At 38.8% G+C, this 15112-nt stretch overlaps 1 protein-coding gene across 3 annotated transcripts in view; it reads right to left on the minus strand.

Annotated features, from left to right (window-relative positions):
• The window catches only part of GRB14 (growth factor receptor bound protein 14), a 126431-nt gene that overhangs the window by 24903 nt on the left and 86416 nt on the right, over positions 1-15112 (minus strand). For all 3 annotated transcript variants that reach the window (XM_087435307.1, XM_014785889.2, XM_004428255.3), the window contains one exon: positions 1762-1883. In XM_087435307.1, coding sequence (XP_087291433.1) covers positions 1762-1883 — 122 coding nt within the window. The remainder of the gene's footprint in view (positions 1-1761; positions 1884-15112) is intronic.

Consider the following 15112-nt stretch of genomic DNA (forward strand, 5'->3'; position numbering starts at 1 on the left):
TCACAGAAATAAAGGGTATACCCAAGGTCACAGCTCACAGTGTAGAGGAGCCAGGACTTTAACTAGGGCCAGGGAGCTAAAGGTCCAGTCCTTTCCACCTACTGTTTTTCCAAACATGTATAATCATAAAATTCACCCAGGGCAGTTGTTGACAATAGGAATTCCCACACCTTGTTCCTGGAGTGTCTAATTCAGTGGGTCTGGGTAGGTTCCAGATCCTGCGTTTTTAACACGCACTCTCTCACTCCCCTAGGTAATTTGTATGATCAGATGAGTTTGGGAAAATATATTCTGCTATACTTCCTCTAGGATATGGGTTTTTTCAACAGTAGTTCTCTCTTTTTTTGTGGGTGTGAGGAATATTAGCCCTGAGCTAACATCTGTCACCAATCCTCCTTTTTTTGCTGAGGAAGACTGGCTCTGGGCTAACATCAGCACCCATCTTCCTCTACTTTATATGGGACGCCTCTGCAGCATGGCTTGACAAGCGGTGCGTCAGTGTGCACCTGGGATCCGAACCCCTGGCCGCCCCAGCGGAGCGCGCGCACTTAACCGCTGCACCACCGGGCCGACCACTCAACGGTAGTTCTCTTAACATTTGCTCTAAAGTACTGTGTTGTGGGGGGCTGTCCTGTGCATCGTAGGGTGTTTAGCAGCATTCCTGGCTTCTACTCGCTAGCAGCCCTCCCCACTCCCAGTTATGACAACCAAAAACATCTCCAGACATTGTCAAATCGCCCCCTAGTTGAGAACCACTTCCCTACGTCTACAAACTGAATGTACAACCTTGTTTAAATAAAAAACAAGAGATAAAACCAAAAACAAGCACTAAATCATACGCTTTAACTACGACTTTTAAACTCTTGCTTTTAATAAAGATTCACAAGAAAACAGTTTCCCTTCAAATTCCAATTCTATTTAATTTTTATTAGGACTCCTATTTTCTTTGTCAAAGATCATCCCAATTATGTTTCTATTAATAGGTTCCAATAAAAGAGAAAGTAAGAGGTCTTTCAGGGTTTGAAAATATTCTATTATGGTGTGTATCACATATTTTTCATAAAGGATCATTTCAATCCAATTATCCAAAACTCAGTGTAAAAGTATGCTACAGCTGCCGAGACAAAAACAATTTAAAATAATGAGCCCAGAGGCTATTCCGACTTCTCCAGATCCCTAATCTTCATTAGAATGTGACATACATTTATTTTCTTTTAAAGAGAACTATAATGAAAGTAGTATTTACTAGATAATGCACTGGTCTTCATCTCATTTCTACTTAGCTCAGTAATTATTACACTGAAAACAAAACACTTTGGAACAGCAAGATTCACGCCAATCTTAAATTTCTGGCTAAGTTACAACACTCCCAACAATCATCAATCTGTTTTTACTTTTAAAATTTTCTCATTTAAATTTCCTAAATTCTGTGAAAAGTGTTAAACTATAACATTTTGGAAACTGTTTGAGGATATCTAATAATTCATTCTCCATATCAAATGTATTGTTTTTTTTTCTTAAAAAGCAAGAAAAAGAAGCAGTAGTTGCCTAAAACTGTGTATCTGAACTTCTGTGATGATGTTGACTAATCATTGTTAGAGTAAGAAAAAATATGACTATAATTGCAAAGGACCAGAATTCTTACCTACAATTTACCATATAGGGAATTGTATTTTATTTATAGTGACTCTTTTCTTCACATAAAATAAAATTTAACTAATTCATTTATTTTCCATAACTATTAATGGAGATTTCACTTACCATTGGGTTTTTAAAGAATTCATATTTGGCATAATTTTTTCTAAAGTATAGCTTATTTTCTTCTTCCATTCCCCAGTTAGATAGCACTTCAATCACCAGCTCATGGTCTTCTATTGTTCTTTCTGTAAAGAATGTTTCAGTGAGTATGTCAACAGATGGACAGATAGGTAGATAGGTAGGCAGGTAGGTAGAGAGATAGATAGACAGATAGATAGATAGACAGACAGGTAGGTAAACCAATACATATGGATATAAATATCCATACAAATATACAAAATTATTTTTATATATATTATGTATGTATATACATCTATTATGTATGTATCTCTTTAAACATAGCAAAATTCCACTCAATTCTGAAATAACCAGATTGATAAAATTTTCACCAATTTTGAATTAGTAATGTTGCATTTATGCCAAAACAGACTGTAACCTGAAGAGAAAAACCACATAAAATATTACAATGCACTCTTTACTAATTCTCAATCTCCGTTTATTGCTATGTAAATTATAAGCTGGATAACAAATCTGCATTAAGAATATGGAGCTATTCTTTTTCTCCAACTCATCATGGTGCCAAAATTAAAATATTTGCCTCAAGGTTGAACAATTCACCTCATTAGGAGATAAAAAATTTTGACAGCTTCAATATGCATTTAAGATACATAATATTGACAGCTGAGAAAAATTAAAGCAAATGCTTTAAATGGAAAATTTTAATGCAAGTACATACAATTTTTTAAGAAATCTAATTTCTTGTGGCACTTTACACTCTCAAAACTAATGTTCAGGCAAATATATTTTTTTATTAAGAATGAAGATGGGGGGGCAGCCCCACAGCGTAGCAGTTCAGTGTGTGCGCTCTGCTGCTGGTGGCCTGAGTTCGGATCCCGGGCGCGCACCGACGCACCGCTGGTCAGGCCATGCTGTGGCGGCGTCCCATATAAAGTGGAGGAAGATGGGCATGGATGTTAGCCCAGGGCCAGTCTTCCTCAGCAAAAAGAGGAGGATTGGCATGGATGTTAGCTCAGGGCTGATCTTCCTCACAAAAAACAAATAAATAAAAGAATGAAGATAGGTAGGCAGGGTGGGAAGGCACTTAGGAGAAAAGGCACTTCAATGAAATAAGCAATGACAACTTTAAAGAGGTGAATATAACACTCAAAATTCCTATTTCAGTAAGAAACTGTGATGTTCATAGCAATACTATTCATAATAGCCCCAAACTGTAAACTACCCAAATGCCTATCAACATGAGAAGGAATAAATAAATCGTGTAAAATCACACAGTGAAATATATACTACAATACACAACTGTATGGATAAATTTCACAAACATAATATTAAATGAAAGAAGTCAGACACAAAGAGTACACACTATGTGATTCCACTTATATAAGGTTCAACACAGGTAAAATAAATCTATGGTGTTAAACATCAAGATAACGGGGACAGTGGGTGAGCGAGCAGGGGCAGGAGGGGAATCACTGGGTGTGGGAAATAGTCTGTTTCTTGATCTGGGTGTTGGATCCTCAGGTATATGCAAGATCTGAGAATTCATTGAGTTGTCCACATATGGTTTGTTCACTTTTCTTAAGGTATGTCATACTTCAGTAAAAGGTTAAAGAAAAGTAACTGTGAAATTACTAATGCAGAACAGGAAATGGAGAACAGCCAAATAAGGAATACAGAAATCATCTGCTTTTTTTGGGTGCTTCTCAGACCTTTTTGAAAAGTATCTGCGTTTCAGAAATTCAACACTCAGGAGTGATCTGTGACCTGGATCCTTGAAAGTAATGTCATCCTCAAATAGGAGCTTATTCATCTGACAGGAAGTTTTGGTAAGAGTGTTCAATGAATATGGATGAGTTTGAGCTAAGTGTGTATCAACACTGGGCATTCTGTTCCTAACTCCCATTGCTCTTGTTCTGTCTCGCTGACTAGCTCCCGTAGCTCCTTCTCCCTCCTAAGACGCAGCCCTTGGCTCAATTCTTTTCTTTCCCCGTCTCTAAACCAATTCATTCTCCCCTCTTCAGCCATCACTTCTGTCAAGTTCCTTGAAGTGAAATCTCCAGCTACAGTTGCTTTCACTCACACTCTAGGCCTAACTGCTAGACTTTCCACCACCTCAAACATAGTTTGTCTAAAACCGAAGTCAGTATGGTGGCTCCTCAAAATATTAACAATTCCAGCAATTCCACTTCTGAGTATCTAACCAAAAGAAGCGAAAGCAGGGACTGGAACAGATATTTGTACACCAATGTTCATAGTAGCATCATTCCAAATAGCCAAAAGGTGGAAACATCCTAATGTCCATCAACAAATGAATGGATAAACAAAATATTGTATAGACATATAACAGAATATTTAGCCTTAAAAAGGAATGAAATTCTGACACAAGCTACAACATGGATGATCCTTAAAGATATTATGCTACATAAAATAAGACAGACACAAAAGAACAGATATGGTATGATTCCATTTACATAAGGTACCTAGAATAGACAGATTTATAAACAGAAAGTAGAACGGTGGTTGCCAGGGCCTGGGGGGAGGGAGGAATGAGGAGCTATTGTTTAATGGGTTCAGAGTTTCACACGGAAAGATAAAAATGTTTTTAGAGATGGATGGTTGTGATGGTTGCACAACAATATGAATGTACATAATGCCAGTGAACTGTACCCTTAAAAATGTATTAAATGGTAAATTTTATGTTATGTACATTTTACAAAAAAATTTCAAAAACTTGAAGGGTAAACAGTCATCTTCCTTTTTCCCTCTCAAACTGCTTTTTCCTAAATTCTCCCATCTCCATTACATCTTTCTCTATATCCACGCCATATCCTCCACTCTTGTTATCCCCAGATATCAGGGATTCTTTCTCCAAGCGTCTCTCACACAACCAGCAACCCCCCACCCATTCCCTCTATTGCCATTCCAATTTAGACCTTCACTTCTTCTTCATTAATCTCCAAACCTCTAGTTTCTTTTTCTTCCAATCCAACCTGGACACTGATATCATAGCAAATCTCATAAAACATTTGTATCAAAGTGACCCCTGCTCAAAAAGCTTGTCTACTTCCTACTTGTTATGAGACAAATCCATGTAATCTGGCAGTTATAACATTCATCCGTCCATCCATTCAACGAATATTTATTGAAGGCCTAACATGTGTCAGACATTCATCTTGGGGCTTAGAATTTTGTACTGAACAAGACAGTCAAAAGTCATTGCCTCATGGAGCTTTCACTCTAATGGGAAGACACGGACAATAAAAATATAAATCCTCAAAGGCGATAGTAAACACTAGAGAGAAAAATAGCAGGGAAGAGGGAGAGAGGAGGGCATAGAGGAAAGGAATCCATTTTCAATAGCTTGCCAGGGAAAGCGTCATTGAGAAGGTAATGTTTGAACAAAGACCCAAAGGAGATGAGGGCTTGAGCCAAGCGAATATCTAGAGGAAGAACAAGAACAAAGTCCTTGAGGCAAGAGCAAGGAGGTGAATGTGGCTAAAGCCAAGTGAGCAAAAGAGAAAGTACTAGAAGAGGTTAGAGAAGTAGTGGTGATGAGCTGGGGGGATTGCATGGAGACTTGCCATTCATAGTAAATTTGGCTTTTCCTCTGAGTTAGAAGCCATTTTGAACAGACAAATAACATGAAGGGACTTATGTTTTCATCAGATCACATTGGCTGCTGGGTGGAGAACTGATTTTAAAAGGCTTAAGGGTGGAAGCAGGAAGACCATTTAGTACAATATTGCGATTAACAAGGGGAGAGAGGGTATGGCTTGAATTAGAATGGTAGCGGTGGATGTGTAAGAAATAGGCAGAATCTGGATGTATTCTGAAGGCAGAGCCAACAGGATTTGCTGACAAATTGGATATGGAATGAAAGAGAGAAGGTAATTAAGAAAGACACTACGGTTCTTTGCCTAAGCTCTTGAAGGATTGTGTTACCATTCACGAGTTTGAGACTGTAAAAGAAGCAGGGTGTTGGGAGAGCCAGTGGCCACTGAGCTATCAAGGGGGAAGTTGCATCCCTTTCTATCTTTACCTTTGTCTACTTCTCATCCAAACCCTGCTGGTGTTTTCAAACTTACGAAACACAGGTTCACATTATTAAACATACAATGTGCTAAGCACTATATATTCTTTGCAACTACAGTGGGAGAAAATTTCAAGGTACTGAACAAGATATTGGCCTGTTTGTTTTACCAACCTGAGTTTCTTTGTACCCATTACCTCTCTCTACCATAAGGAAACAGCTTATGTTCTGCCCTCAAGATACACTATACAGAGAGGGAAAAAAATGACAGAGATGCACTTTCTTTACTTTTGAGCTTCAAAGTAGACTTTATCAGTCATTGACAAAAATAATTGTTTGGGGAGAATCACGTTCTCCATTGCCTCATATAGGGATCTACCTTCTGTGCTCTGGGAAAAGAGTTGGAGTTAAGGGCTCAGTTGAGGAAAGGCTGGAGTGGAGTCTGAGAGGGAGTTAGATAGTAAGTGGATGCTGTAGGTCCCAAGTGACCCTGTATCCTGCCCCCTCCCAGAGCTAGAATGCTTTCAGGGTGAGGAGTTGATAATGATAAAGTGACAGATAATTTTAATGGTGGTGTATGGCTCAAAGCAGAATGTAGCCTTAGGAGACCTCTAGCCTCAAGTAGAAGCCCTGCATCTGGCATGGTGGAGAAGCAATAGCTGAGTGCAACATCAAGGCAGAGGAGTCCACAGCATCCCAGTACGGGGAAAGAGCACTGCAGTAGTTATCAAGTCCCCCAGAAGGAGCACGGAGGGGCTAAGAGAAGACCATGAACTTAAGGGACTTTATGGTACAGTCAATAAGCTTGAGAGGAGCAAGAGTTTCCAAAACATTACAAGTTGGACAAGAGTTAGACAAGTACTCCTCCTGGGACTTAAATGCCCCACCAGAATGTTGGAGGAGTGAATGTAGGTCTGAACCTTCAATTGAGAATATTCTAAACCTGTGCGTAACTCATTTATAGAACCTGAATTTATTATTTACCCCAACAAGACTGAGAACAATCCATAAAGCAAACAATAGGAGAGTAAATTGGCTGCTGCTAAGAAGGCGAAGACTGAGAGTCAAATTTAATTCAAGTTATAGAAATAAAGAAAATTATATTTCTGCAAGTCTCAATCTGAGACCTTTTCCATTACTGTATTTAATTCTTATAATATCTGCAGTAGGCTAAATAATGGCCCCAAAGAGATCAGACCTAATCTCTGGAACCTGTAAATGTTACCTTTTATGGCAAACCCTTTGCAGATGTCATTAATTTAAAGATACTGAGATGTGGACATTAACCCGGATTATTCAGGTGGGCCCCAAATCCAATTATAAGAGAGAGACAGAAGGAGTTTTGACACAGACAGAAGAGGAAAGGGCAACATGACCACAGAGCAGAAATAAAGTGATGCAGCCACAAGCCAAGGAATGATGGCAGCCACCAGAAGCAGGAAGAGGCAAGGAACGGATTCCCCCTAAAGCCCCCAGAAAGAGCACGGCCCTGCCAACACCTTGATTTCAGCCCAGTGAAATTAATTTTGGGCTTCTCACCTCCAGAACTGTTAAAGATTACATTTCTGTTGTTTTAAACCATCAGGTTTATGGTAATCTGTTACAGTAGTCTTAGGAAGCTAATATAATAATCTAATGAGCAAGTTATACTTCTGTTCTACAGGAAATGAACCTGAAGTTCAGAATAGCACATATTTGACGATTTGAATGGCAGCCACAAGTCTGGCGCCAAGTTGCTCTTTCCTCTGCACAGCATTGCCTCTCCCTTCACTACAGTTCCCACTGGAGGGGCATCCTCCGCTGCCTCTGCTGAGTCTATCTATATCCTGCTCATTCTTTCTATGTCAGCTAAAATCTCTCTCACATTCCTGCAGTTCTCATGTTTCAATTGCCTCAAATTCTTTTATTTTGAAATGTGTTCAATAAATACTTGCTAATTAAGTGAAAATAAACAATCACACTTTATAGTGTAAGGGGAAAGAAAATAATGGGCAACATTTCAAATTATATCCATCTTAATCTCACATAAATCATTTGAATTCGGACTATATTGAAAAAGAAAATAAAACTAAAAGGGTAGAAGAACCAAGCTGTATTTGAACAGCTATGACAAATGGGTAACGAAAGAAGAACTAAAGTGTAATATATGTGGTCACCAAAGAAGTGGGAGTGTAGCTGGGGCTTTGTCAACTACATGCAAATGAAGCCCAGCATACTAATCTAGAAAGGAAAAATAATGGATATGATGTTTGCAGAAAATTTCACAGAACTATAACACCAAATGTTTAAATAATGCAATTACCAGCATCAGAAAAATATTCTGGTAATCTTAAGACGAAAAATTTATTCAAACAAAGCTAGCAAAAACAAGAACATGTGAGAAAACAAAAGTCATACCATTCCTTCATGGAAGACTTCTGGCACTATTCTATTGAAAATTCAGATAACATATAAGAGAGCAAATAAACAAAGTCCAGAGGATCAAATGCAGCTACAGGTTCCTACTCATACACTCATCTGGTAACAGAGAGAAAACTTTCCTGTTACAGAATCTGGCTTTTTAAAATTATATTATATTAAAGAATCTTTTTAAATTTTATACATCCCCATCCCAATTTGGATACACTGTCATATACCATCCCCCAACTAAGTCTTATTATGTTCAAAGATTAATGTTACAATAATCCAAATAGCCCTAAGAGGCATAATTGATTATCAGTTAATCACTTCTCACAGAAAATTCGTGTTTTTTTAAAAAAGGGCAGAAATCTAACTAAATACAGACCTTAATAGGGAGAAAGTTCAACAGGAAAATACAAGATACCTAGATGGATTACTTGGAGAGGAAAAGAAAAACACTTGAAGAGGAGGTGAAAAGTCGTTGAAGACCAGCCTTGTCTTGCCTAGGCCTGGGCATAAGACATCCTCACCAAGACCCAAGAAGAGGAAAAACAAAACAAATAGGAGTCTAGATGGTTTCCAACTAACTTTCTCCTGGCTCTTCCTCTTTAGCCCCATTCTAAAACCAAGTAGATTTTAATCAACTAAGTAATCCTACTAAGTAATTTATAATATATTTTTTAAATATCAAAAAGAAGCAAATCGGGGCCAGCCTGGTGACATAGCGGTTAAGTTCACGTGTTCCGCTCTGGCGGCCAGGGATTCACAGGTTCAGATCCTGGGCGTGGACCAACGGCACCGCTTGTCAAGCCATGCTGTGGCGGCGTCCCATATAAAGTAGAGGACGATGGGCACAGATGTTAGCCCAGGGCCAATCTTCCTCAGCAAAAAGAGGACGACTGGCAACGGATGTTAGCTCAGGGCTAATCTTCCTCACACACACACACAAAAAAAGAAGAAGTAGCAGCAGCAAATCAGTTCTATAACTAGTGGCTCTTTGTTGCAATGTTCAAAAACAATGATATTAAGAGCTGTCACCCAGAATGAACTTAGATTCATTTTGAGTTATCATTTGAGAAATGACCCTAGGTAATTCTCACATAACTCATCAAGATTCTTTTAAAGACCTTATTTTTAAAACTTCATAAATCCATTTAAAATACTATATTAAAATATATTATTAAACTTCACAAATATAAGTGTATTTTAAAAAACTATCTGAAGTATTTTTCAGGCATTGGAAAGTGAATTACAATGATCAAATACCACTCCCGCGTAGGTGGAAAAACAGGAGAGAAGCCCTCTTAAATCACTTCAAAACAGCAACCAAAAGGGAGAAAAAAGGAAAGAAAGCCTCCAAAAGAGTAAAAAAAGCTTTTTAGAAACAAAAACAAAAGCTTCATATTGCTTTAAATTTTATTTTTGTTTCTGATAGATAAGTGAAGTCTGATGGTAACAGAATGCCATATTACCAAATAACGATAACATACAATTCTATTTTCTATTTAATTTTCTGAAACTTTTTCTTAAAAAAAAAAAAAAAAAGAAGAAAGAAGTTTCTTCTGAAACTGTTGATTTAACTTCAAAGTCTTTTAAAAAACCTCAATCTTCCCAGAATGGAAAGTGTTCACCTGTGACCTCCTGCCTGGATTTCTTTGCTGAATCCACCGAAAGTATAGCGTGCGGCTCAAATAGAAACCTGAGTCCCTACTCTTCTCATCACTCGATAAGAGAAGAAACAAAAGTGGCTTTTACCTCTAATTCGCCCAGAAAACAATTCTCTGTATACCTTTGTTACAGGAAACTCCAGGAGACAAATGGTCCTTGGACTTCTCTGCGCTAGGCAGAAACTACATACATTTTGTCAATCTTATTTTCAGATAAAAATGAACAGCCTCTGACCAAGCAAACCAAAAACTGGAGAAGCAAAGAATAAAACAGGGCTCAATTTCTAACAGGTTCCTTAACCTAAGGAAACTACTTAACACTGGCAAGATCCCCCGGAAAATTGCTACCGCCAGATTCAGCTCCCTAAGTGCAATACTAGGAGAATCTTGACACAAGCCTGATGGGTGTAAAGGCCTTGTGGATCGTTCTTCAACAAATCGAAATAGTCCTCATATTAACTCAGACTCAATGGTCACCATTGGTATTCACAGAAAGCCTCATTTTTCCACAAAGTGTTTGCAAATGTGTTATCTCAAGCTGACTGGTAAATACCTGAAGAGCTTAAAATAGCTTCCATAAATTCTAAGTTACCCAATGCATCCTTTAAGGACTCAGAGTACATTTCCATTTGGGTGTGGCATGTGATTTCTTTGGCTTCTTTTCCAAGTCTCTTCCTTCTATGTACTTTGTAATCCATCCTTTGAACTGTCTGATATAAATACCTTACAGTTTAGTACAGCTTAGTTCAAAACCCATTTATTTGTCCTAGGCCCTGGATTATAAAGATGTATGCATACACAGAGTCCCAGCTTTCATGGAATTACAGTCTAATTTTAATAATATGATCACTATTAACTTAGTTGTAGAAAATGTTACAACAGTGCAGAAGATGGGTACTGGGCCCAATTTCTGGGTACTTGGGGCTTCAGGAAGATGTCTGAGCTAAGTCTTTAAAAATCTTTTAAAAAGTTTTAAAAATTGCATTTATTTTTTTCTGATTACTAAAATACTATAGTTCCATTACAGAAATTTGAAAAACACAGCTGACAATCACAATTCATCTTTAAACCTATCAATCAAGTATATTCCCTTCTTGTCTTTGTTTCTGGGCCTATATGAGTATATGTGTATATATATTTCACAAAATTGGGGAAATATTGTATATATGTAAAAACATATATATATACACTCACACACACATACATTTCCTAAATTTTGTGAAAAATATATACTTATATTCAATCATCATTACAACATGGCATTTGCCCGCATCAGTCTTCAAAAAAAGAACTCCAAAAACGTGATCAAAAGCTGCATAATCTTAGATCCTATGGATGCACTGTAATTTATAACATTCTCCTATTATTTTATACTATTAGGCTTTACTTTTCCAATTAATTGATATTGTAAATAACCCTGCTTAAACAGCCTTATATCTATTTCTCGTCCAAATTTGCTTGTTTCCCACACCCACCCATAGCATGTACTTGTGGGAACATCACCTCCCAGGACACAATTCATCAATATCACTCCTATTGCTTCCTACACCACTCTGTTATTTTCAGGATTTGCAATTTCCTAACGGATGTATGAGAAGGGGTAGTGCCAGCAAGTATCCTGATCATCTCAAGGAACAGCTTCTGAGCAACAGAAGTCCGTGCCCAAGGGCCGGGCATATGGAAGAAGCAGATGTGTCTCCCTACCTGCTCTCACAAGGAAAAGGGGATTCTACTTCACAAGGCTGAGCGTGGGAGCCTCCAACTGCTTTTCTCTCTCTCCTCTCCCCAGATTGTGGCACTAGGTTAGCTGTCAGTCAGCTTGGACAGCTGAGAGTTTTCATCTTACTTTGCTTTCATAGGTATTTTTAGAAAATGGCTAGTGGTTATACTGTATTGTCATTTTTAATTAAAATTCCAAGTAAGCCTTAGAAGATGCATAGCAGTTAGGCAGGTAAAGATGGGCGAGAAAGGACTTCCTGAGAATCTTAACAGCATGAGCAAGGAAACCAAGGAGTAGAAACTGTAAGGTACGCAGCCAATTCCAGGCAGTTCTCTACTATATAAACTAAGAGGTGGGAGAGGCGAGACACAAGGCTGGAGTTACGATGGGTGCTCAGGTCGCAGGTGCTACAAGCCCTGCAAAAGACCTTGGGCCCCAATGCAAGGAGAATGAGGTCTGCATGCAGATGGATAACCCTGGTATGACCAGAGGCAAGAGGACCAGCTGCAAGGCTAATGTAATACCAGAGGAGAGAGATGATGAGGTCTGACTCACGCTAGGAGAATACAGACAAGGAAACATCAGCTGGACCAGGAGGCAGATTTAGTGACAAGCACTCTTTGCTGGTTTCACAGTTTCTATCTCCAGACTTAGCGTGCCACCAGGACACCATGTCTCCTCAAAGCTCAGGTCACGGCTGCATGAGTCTAAGTACAGAAGGAAGCCCAGTGCCACGTGTCCTAAAGGCTTCACAATTCTTTCTGCTAGTGATGAGGGTGGTCACAACTCTGACGGCTGGTAGGTTCCAAACAGCACAGAAAGTATGACGACATGTCAGCTCCACACAACAGGAAAAACACTTGTGCCTCTTTTCATAAAAAAGAAAAAGAGCGAAGGAGCAGCTTCAAAGCAGGCGGCTGTGAAGTGTTCCCTCACCGCCACTGTGCATTGTGTCTTACAGATCACGTGGCTACAGCTGCACACATAAAAACGGTTTCATTAAAAGCCTCCAGTCACTCATTTTGCTTATTAAAGCCACTCTGCAATGATATTCACAATGGAAATCTCAGCTGTCTCTAGCAATGACACCAAAATACAATTAATTCCTCTTCCTGAGGAGTTTATAGGTATGCGCTTGAGGTATTGTGTTAATTGCCACTGCTTCATACCACGGCTTCAATCAGGAATCAAAATGGGAGCAACACAAACACGGATCCCATTAAGTACCAGAGGACTTAAAACTGAAGTTTTTCCCCCTACCGTCCTCTTACAAGGATTATGAAAGTAGAGGACTCCATCTGGGGAACTACAGTGACATCCAGTGGCTGTGAAGTAAAACACACCAGTTACAAAACTTGGTATGTTCATGAGAAGGGGACATATTTGTTGATATACTGATATGTTAAATCCAATGTCTATAAAACTATGTGTACAACTAGAACCTCATCATAACATGATCCCAAATCAGGCAAATCAGAGATTCATAACAACATCAAGATGTTTAGCTGCCTTCAATGATTTACTCTGCCTATTAAAATTCTCAGCAGTGTATATTAATAATTATGGGCAGAGGATATGAAATATTGATATTGTATTCAAAGTTCCAAATATCATATTAGCATTCATGCTGCGTACAAATTCAAGGACAAGTCATTTCTAACGTGATCCTCTTGCTCAGCCAAAGTAAATAGCTGGCTCTACTATAAAGTGAATTGGGTTGGATCAATTTGATCTCAATAATTTCAATACCACCTTGGGAAAGAAGATTTATCTGAAAATATTCTTGAAGGTTCAAGATTTAAATGTGTACTTATAACATGCATGAGAGATAGAGATGGAGAGTGAGACAGAGACAAACCAACCACAGAATCCCAAGAACACTTGCCTGACCTATTGGGGTGAGGAGAAACCAACTCAGTTCAATGGAAAGTGCACAGACATTAGAATCTTCCAGGACCTATATTTGTGCAGTATTTGATTCTGGGCAAGGTATCTCATCACTGAGTCTTTGTGTTCCTATATGTAAAATGGAAATTTAAAAATGTACCTTGTAAGGTTGCTGTGAAGCTAAGTAATGAGAGCGTCTATCGGGTTAACTTAAAACCTTTCTGTGCCTTTGCACATATAAGATGCACATTAACAGTAGTTATCACACATATGCATTCATGTCAAAAATACTAATAAGATTGAAGTTTCCTTTGCCATAGAAAATGTCACTCTGAAAACAGACTTTAGATTCCATAAACCTACCATATTTTGAATGTCAAGTGCTCCTCCTTCTGACTTCAGTAGTTTGTGGTGTGCCTTAATGGATCAGAAGCAACAAGAGTAGCACATCTATTAACAATAGATAGAAGGTTTCTAAATAGAATGTCTCTAAAACTTTCCTAGGCTTATTTTGGTCATTCAAGTGAACTAAAGTGCAGACAACTCTCGACTCTCAATTATCCCATAAATCAAAATGTTCTTCCAATAAGGCTTCAGATCTTACAAACACTAAACCTCATAAACGTGCAGACTATAACGTGAAGATGGTACAGCGGTGCGTGCACAACTAGCAGAAATGAGAGCTGGGCAAGGATCAATCCAGGAAGCCACAGGTAGTTTGATGTAAAGGCAAAACAAAGTTGCTAAGCCTCCAAAAGGTCAAAACTTGAATTCTGGCCTTCTTAGCAGCATACTTTTAAAACTAAACCACATCATATTGCTCTGACTCAAAGACCTCCAGTTACTTTTTCTCTCACTCAGTGCAAAAGTCAAGCCCCTGCCTGGCCTATGAGACCCCTCGTGAGCGGGCTCTGCGGTAGCTCTACGAAGTCCTCTCCCATTACTTCCCACCTTACTAACTCCACGCCAGAAGTGCTGGTCTCTTGGCTGCTTCCTAAACACAAGCACATTGCCACATCCAGGCCATTCCACTTGGTATTCCCTCTGTCTAGAATAATATTCTCCCATTTAACAGCAAGGCCTGCTCCTGTTTGCTTCAGGTCTCCATGCAAACCTCACGCCGTCAGGGTCACCTTCCCCGATCTCTCAATCTCTCTACTGAAAGAGTATCTCTCACCCCCCCCAGCACTTTCTGTCCCTCCTCCCTGCCTTCCTTTTCTCCCCAGAGCACATCATCACCTAAGGGATCACAAATTTTAGTCACATGTTTCTTGTCTTTCTCTTTCCACTAGAATGCAAACTCACAAGGGCAGCGTTTTTGTCTCCTGTGCTCATCCTGTACCGCCTGGATCTACACACAAAATAGACTTGGTACACAATACTCAATAAATATTTGCTAAACTGTGTGAGGAAGGCAGCAGGGAAAGGCAGGGAGAGTTCCCAATTTTTGTGGAATCCATAAAGTGAAAAGAAAATAACTAAAATATTCAGGATGTATTTTTAAGTGCACATACATAAAAAAAGAAGGTAGTCTACAAAAGTGAATACATAGTATAATTAGAGATTATGTTAAAACAGAGAAACTAACGAAAGTTATCTCAGTGTTGTGAAATTATGGATAATACTGTTTAC

Source organism: Ceratotherium simum, chromosome 9 (genome assembly GCF_057802395.1).
Source record: "Ceratotherium simum simum isolate JZ-2026a chromosome 9, ASM5780239v1, whole genome shotgun sequence".
Lineage (NCBI taxonomy): Eukaryota > Metazoa > Chordata > Mammalia > Perissodactyla > Rhinocerotidae > Ceratotherium > Ceratotherium simum.